Below are 27391 nucleotides of genomic sequence, written 5' to 3'. Positions count from 1 at the left end.
GAGACTGCAAAAGACTTGAGACTGGGGCGGAGGTTCACCTTCCAGCAGGACAATGACCCTAAACATAAAGCCAGGGCAATAATGGAATGGTTTAAAACAAAACATATCCATGTGTTAGAATGGCCCAGTCAAAGTCCAGATCTAAATCCAATCGCGAATCTGTGGCAAGATCTGAAAACTGCTGTTCACAAACGCTGTCCATCTAATCTGACGGAGCTGGAGCTGTTTTGCAAAGAATGGGCAAAGATTTCAGTCTCTAGATGTGCAAAGCTGGTAGAGACCTACCCTAAAAGACTGGCAGCTGTAATTGCAGCAAAAGGTGGTTCTACAAAGTATTGACTCGGGGCCGAATAATTACGCACACCACAATTTGCAGTTATTTATTTGTAAAAAATGTTTGGAATGATGTATGATTTTCGATCCACTTCTCACATGTACACCACTTTGTATTGGTCTTTTACGTGGAATTTCAATAAAATTGATGCATGTTTGTGGCTGTAATTTGACAAAATGTGGAAAACTTCAAGGGGGCCAAATACTTTTGCAACCCACTGTATACCCATTATCTTGACATACTGCACTGTTTGGGCTCTCAATATCTTTTTCGCTTTCAAGTACTCAGGGGCAGTCAATCATAGTGCTGCCATGCAGTCATTAAAAAGCATACTGAAGCGTGAGACTTGGTTCCCACTCGCCCCCAAAAAGTACTTGTTGGGAGTTTTTGCAAGCTCCAAGTTTGTGATTCTGACACCACTGATGCATGAAAAATCAACAGGGAAGCCAGGCCACAGGTATTGTTTAAAAGGAAATAAATATGGCAGCCGCCATATCCCTCTTAATTTAGGTGTACTGTACAGAAAGCATCCAAAACCTTTACAGATATTTAAAAAAGAGGAAGGTAAGTTTAGGCACCGATCATTAAGTCATATAACCCCTTGAAGTTGTGAGCCTCGAAAGAAAAGTATTGGGGGAGAGAGGGGGGGGGGGGTTGTGGATTTAGGGTTGAAGGATACGTTGCCAGGTACACTTTCAGGAAACAGAAGAGAATCGGTTAGACGTTCTGGAATCCATACCACTAGTCTGAATGGATGAAGAGATTCTCCTCTCTGAGCTCCAATATTCTGCTCTCACCTTCATCATCTCTTTGGACAGGTCTCTCATGGTGGCCTGGATCTCTGGGATCTTCACCAGGTTCTGCATGGCCTTCATCACCTCTGTGCTCTTCTGTAGTGATCCTGAGACCTTGAGGAGAGCTGCAACAATACAACAAGGCCAACTACAGTGAATCCTACACACACACACACACACACACACACACACACACAACATTCAAGGCTTGTAGGTTTCCGTTTGGAGTCTTCGGCTAAAGTAAACTTTGGATTGTTTCTACATTTCTGAAGAATTGAAATGTGTCTTTCTAATGTGGCTTTTCTTTGACCATAATATGGGGGCACCAAATCTGGTGCATACTGTACTATTCACTTCTGAGCACTTCTATGAAAGCTGTTATGGCTACAGGTTGAACGCTTGCCGGAGATATTCAGCCTGTGCCTTCCTCCTTGCACTTAAAGGTAACCTCCTTACGATATTACATAACTAAATATACAGTACAGCTACTTGACAGGCTGAAGGTCGATGAGGACACCATATTAGCAACAGCTAATGTAAGTTTCCTCTACCCCAATATGCCCCATTAGAGGTAGATGGAGGCAGCAGAGAGGCATCTAGTGCTAGCTAGAGGGAAGATTAGAAAGAGTGCAAATTGAGTTCCTTTAGGAATTGCTAAAATTTGTATTAACCGGGAATTATTTCTGGCACCAGGGGACTTTCTATAGACAGATAAAGGGGTTGTGCAATTGGGGCCTATTCCAGAAGGCAAAATACCATCAGGAGGCTGTCCCAAGCGCTTATGAAGACAGTCAGCTCTGTATGCCCAGTACTCAGCCGCCTGTCTTCAGAAGCACTCAGGTGAGTGCTTCCAAAGCATTCCAAGGGCTCCTAGAGGCAGAAAATTTGAACAGGGAACAGCGCTGGAACAAGTACACTGACAGAGGAACGGGAAGGCTGTATGAGATCAGAGCCTTGCCTTCTATAGGCGTGTATCTGACTTTCAAAAAAAAAAAAAAAAAGTCACTGCAGTATTGCCTTAACTTTCACGAGGATAAGAAAACCAAACGGGACAATGGCCTATATGTGGAATCTCCAGCTCTAAGGAAGAAAGACTCTTACCTAATTGATTCTTCATACTCATGAGAATGGAGTTCATGTGAGCCTTGGATGCGTAAAGTTTGCTAACCGCTCGCTTAGACTGCACCACCTCCTTTGCCAGGACGATGCAGGCCTCTCGGTTCCCTTTCTTTGCCATGTCCTTTATTGAGCGCTTGACTTTGTCTTGCTCTCGCTGGATATCTACAACACAAAGACATTTTACACACATCACTAATACTGTTACCATGTACAAAACGGGGCAGCACTTCCCTCATTACCCAGGGCCTTGTAGGCCATTATGCCTCAAAACATTTATTCTATGTGGGAGATGTGACAAAGAAGCAGCGCCAGTTAGCAGCAGAAGTTTTGAATGGTTAAGGTTAGGCGTCCGTCGGGACAGTTTTAAAGGATAACTGTAGGGAAAATAACACGGAGGCTGCCATATGTATTTCCTTTTAAACAATACCAGTTGCCTGGCAGCCCTGCTGGTCTATTTGACCACTGGCTTCCTATCCAGTCCAGAATCAGATTCAAGATACTGTGTCTGACCTACAAATCTGTCCACAAAACCTGTCCAACCTACATTTCTGATCTTACCGCCCCCTGCATCACCCAGTCCCATGCACGCCTCCAAGACTTCTCAAGAGCCGCTCCAACACTATGGAACTCCCTACCTCCACCCATTAGGGCAGCCCCCTCCTTCAACATCTTCAAGAAAGCCCTCAAAACTCACCTTTTCACTCTGGCCTACCACCCCTCACAAGTGCTCTAAACCCACAGCTGAACTCTGATCCCCTACCTTTCGTGTCCTTACCTCACCATCTAGATTGCAAGCCTTTGGGCAGGGTCCTCCTCCTTTTGTGTCCTATCTGATCATGCACCTCCATTACTGTGCACCCATGCTATGCATCTGAGTGAACCTAACTTGCCTAATCTCCATGCTCCCATCCAGTGACTGACTAAGCATTACCTTGTACTCATACTGTGCTGTGTGATCCGGTTTTCTTGTATTCCTGTATTGTCATATTGCTGTATGTCACCCCTAAATATTGTCTGTAACCTTAACTAATGTACAGCGCTGCATAATAAGTTAGTGCTTTATAAATACAATAAATAAATGTGAGACTAGGGTTAGGTTTATTTGTAGTAAAATATCTGTATTTACCGATATTTTACTACTGTATTTTCCACTTTCAAAACATAGAATATCTGTTAATTTACAGGTGTTCTACTAATTGAAATTGGGCACTCAAATTTCCCCGCACCTCTTTTTTATGCACGTATGTGACCACTGACTTAGCCACTAGGACTATAATGCATGAGTGTAACCAGAAGTGCCGGCATCATGCCTTCCTACCCATTATGGTGGCCTGGTCTAATAGTAGCCTTATGCCCTGTAAAAAGCTACCGCTCTAATATGGAATGCACCACAACTTTAAAGGGAACCCGAGGTGAGAGGGATATGGCGGCTGCCATATTTATTGTAAACAATGCCAGTTGCCTGGCCTCTCTGATGATCTTCTGGCATAAATAGTGCCCGAGTCAAAACCCTGGAACAAGCATATGGTTAATCCAGTAAAACCTGAGTCAGAGTACCTGATCTGCATGCTTGTTTAGGGTCTATGGCTAAAAGTATTAGAGAAACAGGATCAGGAGGACAGCCAGGCAACTGGTATTGTAAAAGGAAAAAAAATATGGCAGCCTCCATATTCCTCTCACCTCAGGTTCCTTTTAACCACCTGAGCGGTATGGATGAGCTCAGCTCGCCCATACCGCCACAGGGGATCGCATGGCCCAAGGTGTTTTTTTTTTTTTTTATAAAAATCGTGTGAGATCATGTAGCTAGCACTCCGCCGGCACCCTCTGATCCCCCCCATCGCCGCCGGCACCCTCTGATCCCCCCCCGATCACCGCCGGCACCCTCTGATTCCCCCCCCCCCCCCCCCCCGATCGCCGCCGGCACCCTCTGATCCCCCCCGATCGCCGCCGGCACCCTCTGATCCCCCCCCCTCGATCGCCGCCGGCACCCTCTGATCCCCCCCCCTCGATCGCCGCCGGCACCCTCTGATCCCCCCCGATCACCGCCGGCACCCTCTGATCCCCCCCCCCCCCTCGATCGCCGCCGGCACCCTCTGATCCCCCCACCGATCGCCGCCGGCACCCTCTGATCCCCCTTCCCCCCCCCCCCCCCCGACCGCCGACAGCACCCTCGGACCCCCCCCCCACCGATCGCCGCCGGCACCCTCTGATCCCCCCCCCGATCGCCGCCGGCACCCTCTGATCCCCCCCCCCCCCGATACCCTCCGATCGCCGCCCTTATACATACCTCCCCCAGAACCCACGATGGTGCAGCCTCTCCAATAGCCTCCAGGCGTCGCTATGGGGAGGATCGGGACCGCGCATTACATCATGACGTCGATGACATCAGACGTCATGTCTGATCGTCGCCATAGCGACGACAGATGCTGTTCAGGGAAGTTGCAGTTCTCGCGGGATCGCGGCTAGGTTAATATCGGGGGGATCAGAGCGGTGCCGGGGACTTGGGGCACATGTGTAGAAAGCCTAGTGCTAGCTACACTATAAAAAACAAATTTAACACAAAAATTTCCCTCCTTCGGACGCATGGCCGCAAAAATAGAACGCTAGGGTGGTTAAGTGTACTTGATGGAAAAAAAGTGCCCCTAAGAGGTACATACCTTGGGAGGGGGAAGATATCCTTTAAAGGACAAAATAAGTGAGAGGTATATGGAGGCTGGCATATTTATTTCCTGTTGAACAGCACCAGTTGCCTGGCAGCCCTGCTGATATATTTGGCTGCAGTAGTGTCTGAATAACACCAGACTCAAGCATGCATTATCTGACAATAATTAGAACAGCTGATCTGCATTTGCTTGTTCAGGGTTTATGGCTAAAAGTATTAGAGGCAGAGGATCAGCAGGGCTGCCAGGCAACTATAATTGTTTAAAAGGAAATAAATATGGCAGCCTCCATATACCTCTCACTTCAGGTTCCTGTTAAATGCTATTAGATGTCTGTGGCGCAGGAATATAGGGAAACAAAAATGCCTATAAAAACGTACAAGGCAGATGGAAGTATTTTGGTACTAAAGTGCCTTTAAACCTCTGTGGTGTATGGATGTGGAAACGCAGAAATGCCTACAGACGTCCGGGGCAGTCTAAAGGTGGCCATACATTAGTCGATGGCCACCAGAACAACCATTTTTCCGAACGACTCTCATAAAACCTACACTTAGGAGCGTCTGCGTTATAGAGTCAGACTGTTGGCCTGGGAGTGTCAAATTCCCATCATCACCTCGACAGCAGAGAAACCAGTCCTTCTGCGCAGAGGCGAGTTATAAAACGGTGTGCAAACAAAAGGCACAAGGTGAGGTCACTACTTAATCACAAGACTTCTCATATCAGGATGACTAATGATTCCATTTATGAGGCATGTCAGAAACCAGGACACACAGGGACTGAGTAAAGCTGGAGAGCAGAGGAAAACACTGGAGAACATACCCCACACAGGCACAACATTAGCAATGTTCAAGGGAGTCTGAAGTCCCCCCAAACATACCTCTTTTTTACTGGCCAGTTATTTTAAGCAATAAGATCATAGCTGAAACGCCCCATTCCTGCGGCAGAACAAGGTCTTAATCCCCCGAAATCCCAGGGGAGAATTCGGGGCTCCTTCAGGAGTAGAGGCAGAGCTTTGCGCAGTAGCTCTGCCTCTGTTTGCGTCAATCTCCGCCTCTCCCGGTCTTCTTTCACTGAGAGGGGTGGGGAGAGGCGGAGATTGATGCAAGCAGAGGCAGAGCTACAGTGCAAAGCTCTGCCTCCCCCGGGCAGCAAAATCCTCGACCAGGAAAGTCGTGGAATTTTGTCCCAGGCTTTTGTGGGTATAAATATCACGTTCTGCCGCGGGGATGCAGGGTTTCAGCTATGATCTGATTGCTTAACCATCTTAGCGGTATGGACGAGCTCAGCTCGTCCATCACCGCCGATGGCTGCCGCTCAGGCCCTGCTGGGCCGATTTTGCTCAAATAAAGAGCAGCACACGCAGCCGGCACTTTGCCAGCCGCGTGTGCTGCCCGATCGCCGCCGCTCTGCGGCGATCCGCGGCGAAAGAGGGTCCCCCCAGCCGCCTGAGCCCTGCGCAGCCGGAACAAATAGTTCCGGCCAGCGCTAAGGGCTGGATCGGAGGCGGCTGACGTCAGGACGTCACTCCGCTCGTCGCCATGGCGACAGGAGAAGCCAAACACGGAAGGCTGCTCATTGCGATCGGAAGAACGCCTCCGGAGCGCCATCTAGTGGGCTTTCATGCAGCCAACTTTCAGTTGGCTGCATGAAATAGTTTTTTTTTTATTTAAAAAAAACCCTCCCGCAGCCGCCCTGGCGATCTTAATAGAGCGCCAGGGTGGTTAATAAAACTGGTCAGTAAAAAGGAGATATTTTTATGGCTTCAGACTCTAAGTCACGTGCTCACAAACAGTCATACCTTATAGGGAAGCAATACAGATTAGCATTCTGGAAAGCCTTACACTTAGTATCTTTTTTGAATTCCATTTGTTTCAATATTCATATTGAACATGTTCTACTTTCAAAAGCAGCGTATTATTAAAGAAGGTTACAGGTTGGTGGATTAAATATTTCAAGCACCCACTATGGGAATTGTGAAGAACTGGAAAAAGCCATGAGTGGACTCCCCCGAAGTAAAGAATAGAATTATACAGGAGCACAAAAGAAATATCATTAAATATCACTAATTTTGCCTTAGGAAAAAAGGAGTATGAGACCTCGGTCTCTCGTCGTATTTTGCATCTTAAATCATCGCAGCTGTGCTGGTTTGTCATAGACAGTGTCCCCTTCCTACCTAGGGGTCGTGACAGAAAACAAAAAGGATACTTTTGCAGCTTGAGGCAAGATGGATTAGGAGGTTCAATTGTGTTCACCCAAATGGCCTTAATGAGAGCCTGAGTCTTAGGCCACATACACACATCAGACCATAGTCTTTTGAAACTGAAAGATCACAGACCAATCTTACCACCCTTCATGTAGTATGAGAGCCATACTCTACACAGTCTTTTCTATGGAGCTGAACTCCCCATCAGAAAAAAAATCTTTGCAAGATGCTGCACACAAAGATGCTGTACAGACACAAAAGATCAGTATCTGCAAAAGATCTGTTCCTGCCAAAGATCCGTTCCTGCAAATTGCAATGATAGTCTGTGAGATCTGCAGATCATCATACACACATGATTTAACTGACATTCATCTGCAGATCAGATCCACCAGGATGGATTTTCAGATCTGCAGATGATTGCTTGATCTGCAGATGGATGTCAGTTAACCTCCTTAGCGGTAACCCCGTGTGTGACACGGGGTAAGCCGCCGGAGGGTGCCGCTCAGGCCCTGCTGGGCCGATTTAAATAATTTTTTTTTTGCTGGACGCAGCTAGCACTTTGCTAGCTGCGCCAGCACCCCGATCGCCGCCGCCGCGCGCCCGATCGCCGCTATCCGGTGCGGCGCGCCCCCCCCCCCCCCCGCCGGACCCCGTGCGCAGCCTGGCCAATCAGTGCTAGGCAGCGCCGAGGGTTGGATCCGGAGTCCCAATGACGTCCCTGACGCCATGGCGACGGGGGAAGCCCTCCAGGAAATCCCGTTCTTTGAACGGGATTTCCTGATCGGAGATCGCCGAAGGCGATCGAAGCGGGCGGGGGGATGCCGCTGAGCAGCGGCTATCATGTAGCGAGCCCTGGGCTCGCTACATGATTTAAAAAAAAAAAAAAATTTTAAAACTGCTGCGCTGCCCCCTGGCGGTATTTTTCATACCGCCAAGGGGGTTAAACAAGGTGTGTATGATGATCTGCAGATCTCATAGACCATGAATGCAATTTGCAGGAATGGATTTTTGGCAGGAAAAGATCTTTTGCAGATACTGATCTTTTGTGTCTGTACAGCATCTGTGTGTGCAGCATCTTGCAAAGATTTTTTTCTGATGGGGAGTTCAGCTCCATAGAAAAGACTGTGAAGGTATGGCTCTCATACTACATGAAGGGTGATAAGATTGGTCTGTGATCTTTCATTTTCCAAAGACTATAGTCTGATGTGTGTATGAGCCTTAACATGATTTCTTTGATTTTTCAACATTGGGCTAGAGCAGGCATGGGCAAACTTGGCCCTCCAGCTGTTACGGAACTACAACTCCCACAATGCATTTGCCTTTATGAGTCATGACTGTGGCTGTCAGACTCCTGCAATTCATTGGTAAGGGGAGACAGAGAGCGCTCCGATGGTGCATTACCACAAATAAATGTTTTAAGCACACAACAATATTTGCACTTACAATATATAAACTAATACTGCGCCTTGCATAGCCCGGGCTGGAGGTGTGGATGGAATCACACAGGAGCGTCCTTCTGCGGGGAGCGGTGCGCAGTGACTGCTGTCTGACGTCACTACCGGTTTCGGCGTAAGTCCACGCCCCCCTTGACCTGAGGAAGGCGTGGACTTACGCCGAAACCGGTAGTGACGTCAGACAGCAGTCACTGCGCACCGCTCCCCGCAGAAGGACGCTCCTGTGTGATTCCATCCACACCTCCAGCCCTGGCCAGGCTGGAACGTACTGAGGCGACCAACTGACGGGCTATGCAAGGCGCAGTATTATTTTATATATTGTAAGTGCAAATATTGTTGTGTGCTTAAAACATTTATTTGTGGTAATGCACCATCGGAGCGCTCTCTGTCTCCCCTTACCCTTCTGTTTTTACCAGTGACTGGCCCCATCCAGCACAAGAGAGCTGCACCGAGGGTACATTTAAAAGGGCCAATACTGTATTGTTGAGCGCAAGTGTTAAAAAAACTTTTGCTCCTGCAATTCATTGTCGGACTAGTAGTTCCGTAACAGCTGGAGGGCCGAGTTTGCCCATGCCTGGGCTAGAACGAAGTTGGGGTGCCTAGGCACCTGCTCAATACGGTTCATACAGTTGGTAATAGAGTTCTGGATTATCAGAACATTACAAAATATTAACAAAACATGAGAAATACAGTCATCCAGAACAATTTCAATGAACTGCTAACTTCCTGAAGTCTCATGGCTATGCTAAAGTAAAACAGAAAATTGCAGAAATTTGAGCTCTGAGGTGTCCCACAATGCATCACTGCTGAATTTGCTAATCATCCCATTGATGTCCTTGAAAGCCAAACATACCTCCAGAACTGACAGAATGCAATGATGTGTCAGCTGGTTAATTGTACAGAGCCACAATAACCCAACATGCATACAGACTGTTTCGCATTGGTTGACCCTCATCAGTTATATCGATGATGTGCTTGTCGTGTGGAGGGGTACAGCAGCAGAGTTTGCAGAGTTTGTCACAGTCCTAAATAACAACAGGCGTAATATTCGTCTAACATTCACAGTGGATCCAGAAAGAATTACTTTCCTGGATCTGGAAATTGTGAAGAGTGGTAATAGGCTGGTGACAAGCACTTTTCGAAAACCCACTGCTGGTAACACTATCCTACATGCGGGAAGCCACCATCCGGAGTCAGTGATTGCTGGCATCCCCACGGGACAGTTTTTAAGGATCCGACGAAATCGCGCGGATGTGGAACAATTTAAGCGAGAAGCGGAAGAAATGTTTAGGCGTTTCCGGGAACGTGGGTACTCAAATCGTTTGTTGCGACGTAGTTATAATAAGGCGCTACACACCGATCGGGAAACCTTGCTTTGCCCCGTGCTCGTTCCCCCGCTGATGGTTGGGAGGGAACTGGGTACTGTAGGATAGTGACACAGTACAATGCGCACTGGGAAAAATTGAATCTGATTCTTCGTGGGTGTTGGGACATTTTACAATTGGACCCAAAAATTTTAAAAAAATTGTGGGTCCTAGGCCTTTGGTGACGGCACGTCATGCCAAGAACCTGAGGGATGCTTTGGTGAAATCTGAACTACCACGAATAGAAGGGGGTACATGGCTGGACCGTGTTCCGCATCCAAAGGGTATGTACCGGTGTGGGTCATGTAGGGGGTGCCCCTTTGTAATGAGAACTGATAATTTCTCCTCCCAAGATGGATCTAGAAATTACAAGTTGAATAATTTGCTCAGGAATCATTATAGTGGAGTCTGTCTTCTCTGATGTCTTTTCAAGCCCAAGCCCGCCCCCTTCTGGCTCTGCTATATTGACTCAGCTGTCAAGATTCCTGAGCAAAGCCAGACTGAATGCTCAGTCGGGATTTTATCAGGGCTGATAACAAGCTGAGCTGTAAAGAATGAAACAGAGAGCAGGGTAGGTGTTTTCTCTAATGTTCCCACTGATTTATATGGTAAAATACGTGAGGGTGCTTCGTCTCTGGTTCACTTTAAAGCAATACCAGTTGCCTGGCTGTCCTGCTGATCCTCTGCCTCTAATACTTTTAGCCATAGACCCTGAATAGACATGCAGCTGCATAGGAAGGAGGAGAACAATGTTCTCAGCCAGCGCTCTTACAAATCAATCCGCCAGGCTAATCGCTGGCCGAGGCACCAGGAACCGCTATACATACTAGATTCTCGGTAGAGGAGGTCATTTTCGGCCACCTCAGCCGGGTTTATTCTATGCACAGAGCTTTAGTCTTACCTCTAATTTGTCTGTCAATCACTCGCATTTCTTTCCGAATCTTAAGTGACCACTCATTGACCTAGGTGAAAAAACAAAACAGTTTGTACAGGTTCGCAATGTAGATACAAAGTTACATATGTTCCTACCATGTACCTAAGTTACAGACAGACAGCGTCATTATACAGATACCCCATTATTATTATTATTTTGGATTTATAGGATTTATATAGCGCTGACACGCTGTATAATACTAAAATGTACAACATGGACAGCTAAAAGGCCCATATGCAATTAAAGTGAACCTCCGGACTAAAAATCTACTCAGCAGCACTGAAAAGGCTAGGGGCTTGATTCACAAAGCGGTGCTAACCTACTTAGCACGTCTAAAGTCTTTAGACGTGCTAACCAGGGTGCTATGTAGGTTAGCACCGGATTTCTCAATCAGATCGCGTGCTAACTTCCAAAGTCCTATGCGCGCTAAGTCCCATAGGCTTTAATGGGCACTTCGCGCGGAGCGCCCTGCGCTCTGTGCAGTGCGCGCATAAATTTTTGTGCGCATAAAGTTTTGCGCGCATAAAGTTTTGCGTGCATAAAGTTTTGCACGCGAAAAGCTCGTTTAGACGTGCTAAGGGGGTTTTCACAGGCGTGCTAACTAGGGCTGTGGAGTCGGAGTCATGGAGTCGGGCAATTTTGGGTGCCTGGAGTCAGAGTCGGGAAAAAATGCACCGACTCCGACTTCTAATGAATTTGTAACTGTAAGTAAAATAGAAAATATGATAAAATGTTCTATTTCTCAGATAATAGTCATTAAAAATAATGTATATATGCAGTATATATACAGTAATAGCTGTGCTTAGTCCACAAAAATGAAATAAACTCAAAATTAGTTACTTGTGCTGCTTCAATAAAGCAGTCCCCGTATTTTTAAGGTCAGATATACTGTACATATCTGATTGTGACTGTATATATGATGTGTACACAGGAATCTCTTATATATACTAAATAACATCTATGCTGTAAGAATAAAGCCTGATGTGTAGCCGTGTCACTAATAGAGATGGTCAACTAGATGGAAATAATTCTGCATTGATGCTGATTTATGCAAATGTATGCACTCCCTTTGCTGATGAAATCAAATAATTTGATATGTTGTTAAAATTTGGTTTGGTGACTACAAATTAAAGGGTAACTGAGACGGATGAAAAGTAAAGTTTTATACATACCTGGGGCTTCCTCCAGCCCCCTTCAGGCTAATCAGTCCCTCGCTGTCCTCCACCACCCGGATCTTCTGCTATGAGTCCTGGTAATTCAGCCAGTCAGCGCTGTCCGGTTGCATGCCGCTCCCACAGCCAGGAACATTCTGCACCTGCGCAATAGTGCTGCACAGGTGTAGTATGCTCCTGGCGGCGGAGTGTGTGCATGCGCACTACGCCCGACTGGCTCAAGTACCTGGACTCATAGCAGAAGATCCAGGTGGTGGAGGACAACGAGGGACTGATTATCCTGAAGGCGGCTGGAGGAAGCCCCAGGTATGTATAAAACTAATTTCATCTGTCTCAGGTTTACTTTGTTACACAGTAGTACTATACTCTACATATGCACTCCCCACAGAGCTGCAGGGAATCCACTGAGAATGCTGTGCACATTGAACACAGAGGTGTTGTCTGTTTACAATCTCCTCATTCCCCTGCAGAGTACCTGCACATCATTCTTACATGTTCCCACACTTACATTGCCTAGGGCCTGATAGATGTTCTTTGTTCCGGTTTGTACCTTTTACAAGTACTCTTACCAAGGACTAGTTTTAGTCTAAAGGGAATAAATATAGTAGTCTACATATCCTTCTCACTTCAGTTGTCTTGTAAAATTCCTAAGCGTTGGCAGTTAAGAGACGAATTTCATGTTACATACTTTTAATCAACAAAATTGTAATATGCATATTAGAGGAGTCGGAGTTGAGGAGTCGGAGTCGGTGGAATCCTAAACTGAGGAGTCGGAGTCTGTGGATTTTTGGACCGACTCCACAGCCCTGGTGCTAACAGTTAGCACCGCTTTGTGAATCAAGCCCTTGGTGTTTCTTTAACAGTGTCACAGCATCAGAACTTTGTTTTTCTTACCAAAGCATCATTTTTAGCTGTATTTTTAGCTAAGCTCCACCCATCAAAGAAAAAAAGCCCAGGCTTTTTTTCCCCTGATGCTGTGCAGAGCATGATGGGATTTCGTATGTTTTTTATTCACGTTGCCTAGCAACTGGGAGAGGTGATCAGGACACAGGACAGTTGGAACTGTGTCTCATGCTCCCTGTCACCTCCTTTCAACCAAAAAGATGGCTGCCCTCATGAAATGACAAACATTTGCCTGTTCTTTTAAAACAGTGTGGGTAAGAGATTATATTACCTATATTTTAATTAACATAACTAATGTAACTTAATGACAGTATGTTTGTTTAGGCTGAAGTTCCTCTAACTTTTTCTCCTGAGTTTCCTCCTAGGACCTAGGTGATGTTTTCAAAATTGTCAATAAACTGCTCTTTAAACCACCAGCAAGTGAGAAAATACTCAAAATAATTTTGATAGTACTTTTTCACCAACTTTTGGTACTTTTTCAATTAGAAAGTGCTGAAAAGTTATTTTAAGAATAAGCCAAAATATTATCTCCTAGGAGAAAAGGCAGAAAAAAATAAAGTTGATTGCATATGGGCCGATGGGTTAGAGATAAACAACAAACATGTCAGCGATGCATTATACATGAAGGTGGAAAATATGTAACCACATAACACAGTAGTGATGACACCTAAGGCGAGAAAGCTCGGCCCAAATGAGCTTACATTGCACACCATGTGACGATTACTGCATAATGTCATGTTCCAAACTTAGAGTCATTATATATAGAGTGTAAGATAAGCATAAGTAGTATACAGAGCCATACTGTACAATACAGAAAATATGCCACAATCACACAGCTACAGTGTCATGTATGATATACAAAATACATCAAGCTGTGGTATTAGGGCTTGGCTACAAATCATGGGGCTGCTCCATGGGAAAATACTGATGCCCCCCCCTGATATAGATTAATTTAGCCAATGATGTTTTCTTTCTGCCCTCCCCATGAATAAGTGGACAAAGCAGCATACACTTACATATAAAGTACAACGCATACAGTGCAGGGACACCATCACCCTAGGCTCTGGATCTGCGAGTACCCACTGATGTCCCCAATTCCCACACTGTATACTAAACATTTAGGACAACTGAAGACAGGGGATTATGGAGTCTGCCATATAGGGCTTAGGGGGACATAAATGGGTGTAGATTTTTAAAAGGACCACTATCGCGAAAAAGTGTAAAATTTAAAGTACATTTAAACACACACAAATAAGAAGCACATTTTTTCCCAGAGTAAAATGAGACAAATAACTTTTCTCCTATGTTGCCGTCACTTACAGTAGGTAATAGAAATCTGACAGAACCAACAGGTTTTGGATCAGCTCATTTCCTCATGGGGCATTCTCAGCATGGCCTTTATTCTTTATAAAGACATTCCCTGAAAAGGATTTACACAAATATGCTAGCCAGCCTCCCTGCACAGTTTTTTGGGCAGTTGGATGGAGCAAATGCCATTTACTAAGTGATTTTGAAAATAAGTAAATCTTGAGAACCTCCCATGAGGAAATAAGCTGGTCTAAAACCTGTTGGTACTGTCAGATTTCTATTACCTACTGTAAGTGACAGCAACCAAGTAGAAAAGTAATTTATGCCTCATTTTAATCTAGGAGAAAATGTACTTATTTGTATATGTTAATATATACTACACATTTTACACGATACTGGTTAAGGAAACTAAATGTTGAAAGCTTGTCAAGCAAACCCCCTCCTAAGGGAGATTTTTCAACTGTAAGCTTTCAACTGTAAGACTTTCCTTACCTACGGGTTCCGCTCTGTTCCCCCCCCCCCCCCCCACCTATATCTTCTCTTGCTCTGTACCACAAAATTGCAGGTTGAAAATTATATAGCATGCCCCAGCTACCGCAATACATGCCGGGAGATGTAACCACATCGGTGGACTACATCTCCTGGCATGCATCGTGGTGGCCGGGGACATGCTAGATCATCAAGAGAATTTCAACCTGCGGCACAGGACAGAGAAGGGGTTTCCATATGGAGAGGGGGCTACAGAGCAGCCCTCGTAGGGAAGTAAATGCTTGCTGCACCATAGAAGCCTATACAGTTTGCAAACCTGCCTTAAAGTGAACCTCCGGACTAAAAATCTACTCAGCAGAACTGAAAAGGTTTGGTGTTTCTTTAACAGTTTCACAGCATTACAACTGTTTTTCTTACCAAAGCATCATTTTTAGCTGCATTTTTAGCTAAGCTCTACCCATCAAAGAAAAAAAGCCTGGGCTTTTTTTCCCTGATGCTGTGCAGAGCATGATGTCCTATGTTGTTGTTCACGTTGCCTAGCAACTAGGAGGGGTGATCAGCACACAGGACAGTTGGAACTGCAGCTCCCTGTCACCTCCTTTCAACCAAAAAGATGGCTGCCATCATGAAATCAAACATTTGCCTGTTCTTTTAAAACAGTGTGGGTAAGAGATTATATTACCTATCTATTTTAATTAACATAACTAATGTAACTTAATGACAGTATTTTTGTTTAGGCTGGAGTTCCTCTTTAAGCTGAATACTCACCTGAAGATGGATTGGGGAACCTCACAGCAATGCCACCTGACTAAGAGGGTTCCCTGATCCATCTTCCTACCTGCAGGAACACACGACAGGCCCGAACGGGGTACTTTGTGTGGAAGTGGTCTGGGATCTTAAAGATCCGATCTGTCATGATAGTCGTAATCGTCGCCCTGTGTTGCAAAAGGTCATTCAGTTTACCGCGTGCAAGATCGCTGAAGGGATTTCTTGTTATTTGAAAAAAAAAAAAAATCACACAAAAATACGCAACATGGGTACGAAGCTTTAGGGGGAGGTTTGTTTAATACGCTTGCTGCTCATAGGAGCACCCGAGTGCTCGGTATACTTTAACCACTTTCGCACAGCATGTCTTTGGCCCCTTAAAGGACAACTGAAGAGAGAGATATGCTCCCCTCTGCCTCTAATACTTTTAGCCATAGACCTGGAACAAGCATGCAGCAGATCAGGTGTTTCTGACATTATTGTCAGATGACAAGATTAACTACATGCTTGTGTCTGGTATTATTCAGACACTTCTGCAGCCAAAAAGACCAGCAGGGCTGCCAGGCAACTGGTATTGTTTAAAAGGAAATAAACATGGCAGCCTCCATAGTCTTCTCACTTCAGTTTTCCTTTAAAGCGTTAGGCTGGGTTCACACTATGCCAGAACAGTGCCATATTCATTCTGACTGATGCGCTGTCCCGTTTATACAGTCTGCTTAACTTCCTAACAGAGGCTGTGTGGCAGCTGATTGGTGCTCACACCAAGAAAGGAAAAATTCCCAATCAAAAATCGATTAACAATGCCCTAGTTATATATTAACCTAATCAAACAATTGATATTTTATAAATGTCTAATTGTCTATGCCTAACCTAAGGCTGCGTTTTTGCACCCAATAAGCCACAAATCAGGATCAAGCTTGATCCTTTGGGGCAGTGATCTGCAAACTTGGCTCTCCAGCTGTTAAAGAACTACAAGTCCCACAATGCATTGCGGGAGTCTGACAGCCACAGTCATGATTCATAAAGGCAAATGCATTGTGGGACTTGTAATTCCTTAAAGAGAATCTGTATTGTTAAAAATCACACAAAAGTAAACATACCAGTGCGTTAGGGGACATCTCCTATTACCCTCTGTCACAATTTCGCTGCTCGCCGCCGCATTAAAAGTGGTTAAAAACAGTTTTAAAAAGTTTGTTTATAAACAAACAAAATGGCCACCAAAACAGGAAGTAGGTTGATGTACAGTATGTCCACACATAGAAAATACATCCATACACAAGCAGGCTGTATACAGCATTCCTTTTGAATCTCAAGAGATCATTTGTGTGTTTCTTTCCCCCTGCATCTCTCATGCACTGAAGTTTCAGGCTGCTCGTTTCTTCCTGCAAACAGCTTTGCCTTTGTCTGTAATTCTTCAGTATGGCCTAGTGCACACCGGAGCGTTTCCGCTGCAGTTTGCGATCTGCTTGCGGGTGCGGATCCGCTAGGGTAATGTATTTCAATGGGCTGGTGCACACCAGAGCGGGAGGCGTTTTGCAGAAACGCATACTCCCGGGCTGCTGCAGATTTTGGATTGCGGATGCGTTTCTGCCTCAATGTTAAGTATAGGAAAACCGCAAACCGCTCTGAAAAACGGCACTTCAGAGCGGTTTGCCAGGCGTTTTTTGTTACAGTAGCTGTTCAGTAACAGCTTTACTGTAACAATACATGAAATCTACTACACCAAAACCGCTACACAAAACCGCAAAACGCTAGCTGAAACGCTACAGAAAAATAAGAAAAAGCGTTTCTAAATCTGCTAGCATTTTGCGGATCTGCTAGCGGTTTTTGGTGTGCACTAGGCCTATGTGAAAGCCCAGCCAGCTCAGAGGACGATTTATCCAGCTTGTAAAAGATAAGAGAGAAGAGAGAAGCTGCCCTAATCTAAACAATACACAGGCAGTGTGCATAGAGGGGCCTGGAAGGGGGAGTTCATATCAGAACCACAACACTGAGGAACTTGGCAGCCTTCCAGACACAGGCCGACAAGTCTGACAGGGGAAAGATACATTGATTTATTACAGAGACTGTTATAGTAGAAAGTGCTGCAGTAAGCCAGAACACATTAGAATAGCTTTTGGAACTAGTAGGATGATAAAAAACAGGATGCAATTTTTGTTACGGAGTCTCTTTAACAGCTGGAGAGCCAAGTTTGCAGATCACTGCCCCAAAGGATCAAGCTTGATCCTGATTTGTGGCTTATTGGGTGCAAAAACGCAGCCTTAGGTTAGGCATAGACAATTAGACATTTATAAAATATCAATTGTTTTATTAGGTTAATTTGGGGAATACTGCAGATCACGAGTGGTGTACAGACACATCTGTTTGTATGGAGAAGGAAGAAGAGATGGCAGCTTGTCAGAAGATGGAGCAGTTTCTGGCAGGCAGTGTGAGAAACTATTCAGTCAGCGGTCTCTGTCGCTAAAGATCTGCAGTGCTGGATCTTTATGAAATGCTGCGGGACAACGATACACAGGCTAGATTCTCAGGGGCAAGACAGTCTTTAACAGCTGCCTCGGTCAGTCATCTACTCTGTGCTTATTCCTTAGAGCGAACATAAAATTAGTAACAACAAAAAAACACTACAATTAGTAGTTAGGGAGGGAGGAAAGGCTGCTGAAATCCTGCAGAAGAAATGTTATGTCACATTTATAGGGACCCAAATAGAAGGGCTTTTGGGAGCTAGTCTAGTTTTGGTTGACCCAGCAGAAAACCTCATAGGGAAATTCTGCTAACGTGATTGGGTGAACAGCACCGTTTCCTACTGCTAGGTTTCCAATAGGTTGTAGTAAGCTACGCCCACACTGGTCAGCCAATCACAACACTTAGTGCTGTAGAGGATGCTGCAATTGGAGAACATTTCCCTATCAGGTTTCCTGCTGGTCCCCTAATCTAGACTAGCACTGAATTAAGAAATTAAGAAAAAGGGACACATTCAAGAAACAGCCGAATGCGCCTGGACCATAGGACTGCAACAGGGGTGTACGTGTACCGGGGGGGGGTCACTGGAGGATTGGAGAGGACCAGGGAGATGGCGAAGGAGCCCACAGCCTAAAAGGAGCTGGAGGAAGCCCCATGTAAGTATACAGTGGGTTGCAAAAGTATTCGGCCCCCTTGAAGTTTTCCACATTTTGTCATATTACTGCCACAAACATGCATCAATTTTATTGAAATTCCGCATGAAGGACCAACACAAAGTGGTGTACACATGAGAAGTGGAACGAAAGTCATACATGATTCCAAACATTTTTTACAAATCAATAACTGCAAAGTGGTGTGTGCATAATTATTCAGCCCCCTTTGATCTGAGTGCAGTCAGTTGCCAATAGACATTGCCTGATGAGTGCTAATGACTAAATAGAGTGCACCTGTGTGTAATCTAATGTCAGTACAAATACAGCTGCTCTGTGAGGGCCTCAGAGGTTGTCTAAGAGAATATTGGGAGCAACAACACCGTGAAGTCCAAAGAACACACAAGACAGGTCCAAGACAGGTCAGGGATCAAGTTATTGAGAAATTTAAAGCAGGCTTAGGCTACAAAAAGATTTCCAAAGCCTTGAACATCCCAAGGAACACTGTTCAAGCGATCATTCAGAAATGGAAGGAGTATGGCACAACTGTAAACCTACCAAGACAAGGCCATCCACCTAAACTCACAGGCCGAACAAGGAGAGCGCTGATCAGAAATGCAGTCAAGAGGCCCATGGTGACTCTGGACGAGCTGCAGAGATCTACAGCTCAGGTGGGAGACTCTGTCCATAGGACAACTATTAGTCATGCACTGTACAAAGTTGGCCTTTATCGAAGAGTGGCAAGAAGAAAGGCATTGATAACAGAAAGCATAAGAAGTCCCGTTTGCAGTTTGCCACAAGCCATGTGGGGGACACAGCAACCATGTGGAAGAAGGTGCTCTGGTCAGATGAGAGCAAAATGTAACTTTTTGGCCAAAATGCAAAAAGATATGTGTGGCGGAAAACTAACACTGCACATCACTCTGAACACACCATCCCCACTGTCAAATATGGTGGTGGCAGCATCATGCTCGGGGGGTGCATCTCTTAAGCAGGGACAGGGAAGCTGGTCAGAGTTTATGGGAAGATGGATGGAGCCAAATACAGGGCAAACTTGGAAGAAAACCTCTTGGAGACTGCAAAAGACTTGAGACTGGGGCGGAGGTTCACCTTCCAGCAGGACAATGACCCTAAAGCCTAGTACACACTAGCAATTTTGATAGGCCAATCATTGGTCAATTTTACCACCTCCATGTAGTATGACCATTTACCTATATAATCTGCATAGAATTGAAAATCTGTTTGGCCCTCATACTACATGGAGGTGGTAAAATTGACCAATCATTGGCCAATCAAAATTGCTAGTGTGTACTAGCCTTAAACATAAAGCCAGGGCAAAAATGGAATGGTTTAAAACAAAACATAGCTATGTGTTAGAATGGCCCAGTCAAAGTCCAGATCTAAATCCAATCGAGAATCTGTGGCAAGATCTGAAAACTGCTGTTCACAAACGCTGTCCATCTAATCTGACTGAGCTGGAGCTGTTTTGCAAAGAAGAATGGGCAAGGATTTCAGTCTCTAGATGTGCAAAGCTGGTAGAGACATACCCTAAAAGACTGGCAGCTGTAATTGCAGCAAAAGGTGGTTCTACAAAGTATTTACTCAGGGGGCCGAATAATTACGCACACCCCACTTTGCAGTTATTTATTTGTAAAAAATGTTTGGAATGATGTATGATTTTCGTTCCACTTCTGATGTGTACACCACTTTGTATTGGTCTTTCACGTGGAATTCCAATAAAATTGATGCATGTTTGTGGCAGTAATGTGACAAAATGTGGAAAACTTCAAGGGGGCCGAATACTTTTGCAACCCACTGTAAATGCTGCATTGTATTCCTCTCAGGTATAATTTCAAGTTGCAGCTATTGCTGTGATTGGAGAACTGTTCCCAATGGGCTTTCACACTGTTCACCTCAACCATATTAGCTCCAAAATGTGTCAGTACACTGTAAGTGCTTTAAAGTGGATCTGAACTCTTGCACAGGACACAAGGAAAATATAACATAAATGCACCCTGTAAGTTTTTAAAGAGTTTAGCCTGTCTAATTCCCCCTCATTTGTGTCTAATCACTAATTGTTATTTGACCTCCCCCGTGTCACATGACTGCCTATGGCAGATAAGCAGATTTAAAAGTACAGGCTGTAAACAATATGCCTGCTCCCATGAGTCAGGAAGTAGAAACTGTTCGGATTTATTTTAGGATCTGTATTAGCTGTAACAAAGAAATGTTTTGTTTTTTTGTTTAAAGGGATACTGTAGAAGGGTCAGGGGAAAATGAGTTAAAGTTACCCAGGGCTTCTAATGGTCCCCCACAGACATCCTGTGCCCGCACAGCCACTCCCCAATGCTTCGGCCCTGCCTCTGGTTCACTTCTGGAATTTCAAAGTCTGAAAACCACTGCGTCTGCGTTGCCGTGTCCTCACTGCCACTGATGTAACCAGGAGAGTACTGCGCAGGCCCAGTATGGTCTGTGCCTGCGCCGTGCGCTCCTGGTGACATCAGGGGAAGCGAGGACACGGCAACGCAAGCGCAGTGGTTTTCAGACTTTAAAGTCGGAAATTCCAGAAGTGAACCAGAGGCAGGGCCGGAGCATCGGTGAGCGGCTGCGCGGGCACAGGATGTCTGTGGGGGACCATTAGAAACCCCAGGTAAGTTTAACTCATTTTCCCCCGACCCCCCTACAGTATCCCTTTAAAGGTTATTATGATGTGTATCTTTTAGAGCAGAGAGGAGTTATTAGTTCAAGTCCACTTTACACACCAGAATCTATCAGGTGTCAGTTGTGTACCAGAGTGGCCTGTTTCTTGACAGATCATTTTAACTTGAATACAGACATCAATACAGTCTTCAGAGCCTTACTATGAATACAGTGAAGGGCATCATGACTGGCATATACACAGTGTACTCCTGATCCCACACACTGCCTCACATGACACACACAGGCTGACACACAGTGTAATGGCACTGGGCTACAGACACGTCTACCTATCCTCTGCCTCACTCACCAGGTCTTTAGGCGGCCTATCCTGCGTCTTCCCGAACAGCCCCATATCTATTCAGCCGACAACAACCACAACAGAAGCCCCACAAGTCTCCTAAACGTCACTTCTGGAATCTGAACTTCCTACTTCCGCCCTTACTGCAAGCTACCCTGTCGCTTTCCGCCCTTGTGTGACGTCACGAGGACTCACGATAAGCGTGGTGCGTTGCCAAGAAAAGGGCGGGGCTATGAAGAGCATTCTTTTGCTGGGGAAGAAACTTTACACGTGTCTTATATATTTATTCATGCAATGTACATAACATAAAAAATTAAAAAGTAAAGTGTTATTACATTGTATTTCGCTTGGGGAACACGGATAATTGTGAGTGGCAATAGATGTGTCTGGCTGCAAGCTGTCATCTGTAATAGCTGTTTGCTATTTACAGCCATTATTTTTCATGGGGTTATAGCTTACCGTCAGGGGCGTAACTAGAAATCACTGGCCCCCCCTGTAAAACTTTGGATGGGGCCCCTCCCACTGCACACTGAATAGGGACTGTCTACAAAACTTTGGATGATTCACTATCAGTGGCTGAGCAGATGCAGTCATAAGAACAATTGTGCAGAGAGTAGAAAGCTTTTTTCCCTCTCCTTGCCCTTAGTTGTCAGTCTATCAGGGCGGGGCCCCATGTGGCTTCTGGGCTCCCCTGCGGCTGCATTCCTTGCAGGGTCTATAGTTACGCCCCTGCTTACCGTTATGAGATCCAACCCCACCCCATACAAAGGATAAGGACTGGAGCATTTCTAGGACCTCAGAAGACCTGGAGCACATTTGGTCATCATAGCAAAAGAAAATGTATGGTGTGTTTAAAGGAAACCCGAGACGTTGTTAATGTGTAAATTTATACTTATCTGGGGCTTTCTCCGGCCCCATGAGGTGCGTGGGCTCCGTCACCATCCTCTCCAGCCACTCCGTTCTTGTGCTATGGCCCCCTGTAATCTGTCCAAGCCTCACTCTTCTGCGCATGCGCTGCTTGGCCATTCACGCACCTGAGGGATCCAGATCCTCAGAGGACTGGAAGGAGACAGGCAGCAAGCATCCAGATGATCCCAGGAAGGTCAGTTATAAGCACCGCTTTGCTGTGTTCCTATACCTCCCGGGGGCTACCCTGAGACAGGCCCAGGATTACCTCTCCTAACATCTTTTTTTCATGCCGTGTCTGGGCTCCACCAAAAGCATAAAGCGATATACATGTGTACTTGAGGTGATATTATTCATAATAGGGGGCGCTGGGCAAACACCACCTTTTAGAAAAGGGTACGTGCAGTAATAATGTTGAAAAACACCACTCTAAACCACTATGTTCCCAACAATGCGATTTTTGTCAACCGGTGATCTTTTGAGCGACGAGCAAGCATTTCCGCTAACTTGCGACATGGCGCGCGTTCATGCAAATGACATTTACGACATGGCGATAACAACCATCACGGCGGATCGGATCTGTTCGATCCCTGACAACTCCACGCCCAGTACCACAATTACTTGACTTCCTGTTTGCCCCTGTCGCAAATACCCGCCGGCCGGAAGATAGATTGTGGAATACTCGTCATCAGGGGCTGGATCCATCTTCCTCCGTCAGGTGGTGAGTATTTAGCTGAAAGGAAACATCATGCATCAACCTGGCTGGGTTGACGGAAGCTATGGGAGAACCCCGGGAGACCTGAGGAGAGCACAGCTGCAGGGACACATAGGGCCTGATTCACAAAGCAGTGCTAACAGTTAGCACGCTGGCGAAAGGCCCTTTATCATGCCTAAACTCAGTTTAGGCATGATAAGTTTAGGCACCAACTGGGTTAGCACCACAGTGCACAGCTGATCAAAAGTTTTGCGCTAGCAAAGTCTGGTGCACTTTGCATAGAGTTTAATGGCGCTGCTTTGCGTGCGGGACTTTGCGTGCGATCTAAACTTATCTAAACTTAGCATGCCTAAACTTATCACGCCTAAACTGACTTTTCACCAGCATGGTGCAATGGTTATCATGCCTAAAGTCTCTAACCGGGTTAGCACCGCTTTGTGAATCGAGCCCATAGGCTTCCAGGAGCTGGAGGAAGCCCCAAGTAAGGCCTAGTGCACACCCAAAACCGCTAGCAGATCCGCAAAACCCTAGCGGTTTTTTAAGCTTTTTTTCTTATTATGAAGCGTTCTGTGGTTTTGTGTAGCTTTTTTGTGTAGCAGATTACATATATTGTTACAGTAAAGCTGTTACTGAACAGCTACTGTAACAAAACCTCCTGGAAAACCGCTCTGATCTGGCGTTTTATCAGGCGTTTTTCCTATACAGAAACGCCTCCAAAATATGCTGCAGCCCGGGAATATGCGTTTCTGCAAAACGCCTACAGCTCTGGTGTGCACCAGCCCATTGAAATACATTACCCAAGCATTTCCTCATCCGCAAGCGGATCTACAAACGCTACCAAAACCGCTCGGCGTGCACTAGGCCTAAGTAAATGTTTTTTTTTCTATTCCCTGATGTATCAAAGCATGCAAATCATACTGTATACCAGGCTTTCTCAACCAGGGTTCCTTGAGTACTCTGTAGGAGTTTCCCTGGCATTTTCCCCCATCGTGGGGTAAGTATAACAGAGCACACTATAATAGGTGGTATTGTAACAAGAAGCACTAAATTGGGGGCTCAGGAGACAGTATAATGAGTGGCAGTGTAAAAGGAGATAGTGAAATTAGCAGCCTAACCTACTTAAAGACCATGCCTCCTGAAAAATAAATGCAGGGGTTCCTTGAGATCCAAAAGTTATTTACAGGGTTCCTCCAAGGTAAAAAGGTTGAGAAAGGCTGCTGTATACACATCTAGTAGTAATACTTCTCCCCACTAGATGGCGATAATCACTTACAAAAGATGTCGCACACAAAAAAAGTTGTTGCTCTTTAACCCCCTTGGCAATTTAGAATTATCATTCTTTCCAGATTTTAGGGTCTAAAAGCAGTACTATTTTTTTGCATGCGTTTTGATCCTAAAACCTGGAAAAAAAAATCATGCTGCTAGAGAGTTCTGCAGCAGCCCAGCACTCACCCACCTCCCTGGGATCCAGCACTGCAGTTTTCTCTCCATCATCCAGTTGGCGCTGAAACCCTATAATGAGATTGCCGGCTGTTGTCATGACGACAGACGACGATCTCAGCAGGGGGAAGCAGAGCCTCAGGAAAGAGGAAGAAGAATGGCGGCCGACGTTGGGATCCTCCAGGAGGTGAGTTAAAATGCCCGCTGCGCACATAGCTCTGCATAGACCTCCCGGCGGCCACCACGAATTCAGCTCAGGGTTACCGCTCGTGGCATGTTTCCCTCCCCCCCCCCCGTGTTGAACTCGTGATTACCGTTAAGGAGGTTAAAGATACCTTAGCCCATAAAAGAAATGGAGCAGGCATGTGTGGTGGGCTCTCACAATGCCCACCACTCCCCCCATTCTCCATCGCCCTCCGTTTTCATGCACTGACCCTTCGTAGCTACTTCCTGGTCAGGAGGGTCTGTGAAGACTGCGCAGGTGCTGCCTGGCGACACACGCCCGTGGCAGGGAGCGCTCTGCGCATGCACACTACGTAGACGTAGTTCACATACGCAGAGCACTACGCACTGCTGTTTGCCAGGCAGCAGCTGCGCAGTCTTCACCGACCCTCCTGACCAGGAAGTAGATACGAAGGGTCACTGCATAAAAACGGATGGCGATGGAGAATGGGGGGAGTGGTGGGCATTGTGACAGCCCACCACACATACCTGCTCCCCCATTTTTGGACTTCTTTTATGGGCTAAGGTATCTAAAGGACAACTGAAGTGAGAGGGATATGGAGACTGCCATATTTATTTCCTTTTAAACAATACCAGTGGCCAGGCAGCTCTGCTGATCTATTTGGCTGCAGTAGTGTCTGAATTACACCAGGAACAAGCATTCAGTTAATCTTGTCAGAAACGCTTGATCTGCTGCATAATTGTTCAGGGTCTATAACTAAAAGTATTAGGGCTCATTTCCACTAGTGCGGCGTGCGCCGGCACTGAGCAGGTGGGCGGGATCGCAGGCGAATCCCATGAGCCGTGCCATGCACGGCTATGGGATTCGCAGCCTCCGCCGCGAATTCGTTGGGGGGAGGGTTCCGGCCGAATCGCTCCTGCAAGCGATTCGGCCGCGGCGCCGTTATCCCCTATGGCAGAGTTTCCCCGTGCGATTCATGTGCGGGGAAACTCTGCGGAATCGCAGTGGAAACGGGCCCTTAAAGGCGGAGGATCAGCAGGATAGCTCGGTAACTGGTGTGCTCCGAGGCTAAGTGTAGAGAAATGATTCTGTTGACAGCAGTAAAACACCTAATAGTATTGAGGGTCAAAACATTTGATTTTTATTATTGCCAACTCCCCTACTTTAAATTCCTGTCTTCTTCTTAGGCCACAGGTAAAATCCTGATTCTCTTCCAACCCCCTGGTCTAGTACTGGCAGCCTATGAAAGGGTTAAAATGAAACCGCACTTTTGTAAATTAAAACCAATCCTTTTGAATTCAGCTATATGTTGTACATGTACTGCACAGTCATATCCCAATGTGGAGACTCACAGAAATGGCTTCACCACATAACAGTGGGCTGAGCCCTTTTGCAAAAATGTAGCGAGATCTCCCTCTGCTTAGTTCTCACAGTTGAAACAGATGTCCAGTACAAGCAATCTATGTGGTGTCCCACCACTCGCATGCTACACCAAAGGAGAAAAAGCAGGTGTCTGTTCAGTGCCACCACCACGGAAACCACCCAAAACAAATCCCCATAAGAACGCCTCATCGACCCAGTCCAGTACTATTGCACTTTCCGTACTGCACTTTTTTCACATTATTTTCCACTATTTATTGCACTCTCTCTGGCAGTGAATTTTTACTTTTCTTTTAAACTAGGCATTAACGTTTCTATGCATCTATGCATTGTAGATTGCAGTGTGTATGTATGTATATACAGGGATGTGAAAAACTATTTGCCCCCTTCCTGATTTCTTATTCTTTTGCATGTTTGTCACACTTAAATGTTTCTGCTCATCAAAAACCGTTAACTATTAGTCAAAGATAACATAATTGAACACAAAATGCAGTTTTAAATGATGGGTTTTATTATTTAGTGAGAAAAAAAAAGACTCCAAATCTACATGGCCCTGTGTGAAAAAGGGATTGCCCCCCTTGTTAAAAAATAACGTAACTGTGGTTTATCACACCTGAGTTCAATTTCTGTAGTCACCCCCAGGCCGTATTACTGCCACACCTGTTTCAATCAAGAAATCACTTAAATAGGAGCTATCTGACACAGAGAAGTAGACCAAAGTAGACCAAAAAAAACCTCAAAAGCTAGACATCATGCCAAGATCCAAAGAAATTCAGGAACAAATGAGAACAAAAGTAATTGAGATCTATCAGTCTAGTAAAGGTTATAAAGCCATTTCTACAGCTTTGGTACTCTAGCGAACCACAGTGAGAGCCATTATCCACAAATGGCAAAAACATGGAACAGTGACGAACCTTCCCAGGAGTGGCCGGCCGACCAATATTACCCCAAGAGCACAGAGAAAACTCATCCGAGAGGCCATCTAAAGAACTGCAGGCCTCACTTGCCTCAATTAAGGTCAGTGTTCACGACTCCACCATAAGAAAGAGACTGGGCAAAAACAGTCTGCATGGCAGATATTCAAGGCGCAAACCACTTTTAAGCAAAAAGAACATTAAGGGCTCTTTTCCACTATGAAATGCGATCGCGATTGCGATCG

General features: G+C 45.6%; 1 protein-coding gene across 2 annotated transcripts in view; it reads right to left on the bottom strand.

The window, feature by feature from the left end:
- Nucleotides 1–27391, bottom strand: part of LOC137563167 (charged multivesicular body protein 3) — a 76588-nt gene that overhangs the window by 14419 nt on the left and 34778 nt on the right. The window contains exons 1-4 of one of the 2 annotated variants that reach the window (XM_068275289.1): nt 21617–21733; nt 10830–10890; nt 2230–2409; nt 1132–1253 (exon numbers count right to left, since the gene is read on the bottom strand). In XM_068275289.1, the coding sequence (XP_068131390.1) occupies nt 1132–1253; nt 2230–2409; nt 10830–10890; nt 21617–21661 (408 nt within the window). In that variant the 5' untranslated portion in view covers nt 21662–21733. Of the gene's footprint in view, nt 1–1131; nt 1254–2229; nt 2410–10829; nt 10891–21616; nt 21734–27391 lie in introns of those variants that run through there. The other variant, XM_068275300.1, reaches the window with a different exon arrangement.

This window comes from Hyperolius riggenbachi, chromosome 1 (genome assembly GCF_040937935.1).
Source record: "Hyperolius riggenbachi isolate aHypRig1 chromosome 1, aHypRig1.pri, whole genome shotgun sequence".
Classification (NCBI taxonomy): domain Eukaryota; kingdom Metazoa; phylum Chordata; class Amphibia; order Anura; family Hyperoliidae; genus Hyperolius; species Hyperolius riggenbachi.
The sequence above is the reverse complement of the archived record's forward strand: the minus strand, read 5'-3'. Positions and strand labels throughout refer to the sequence as shown.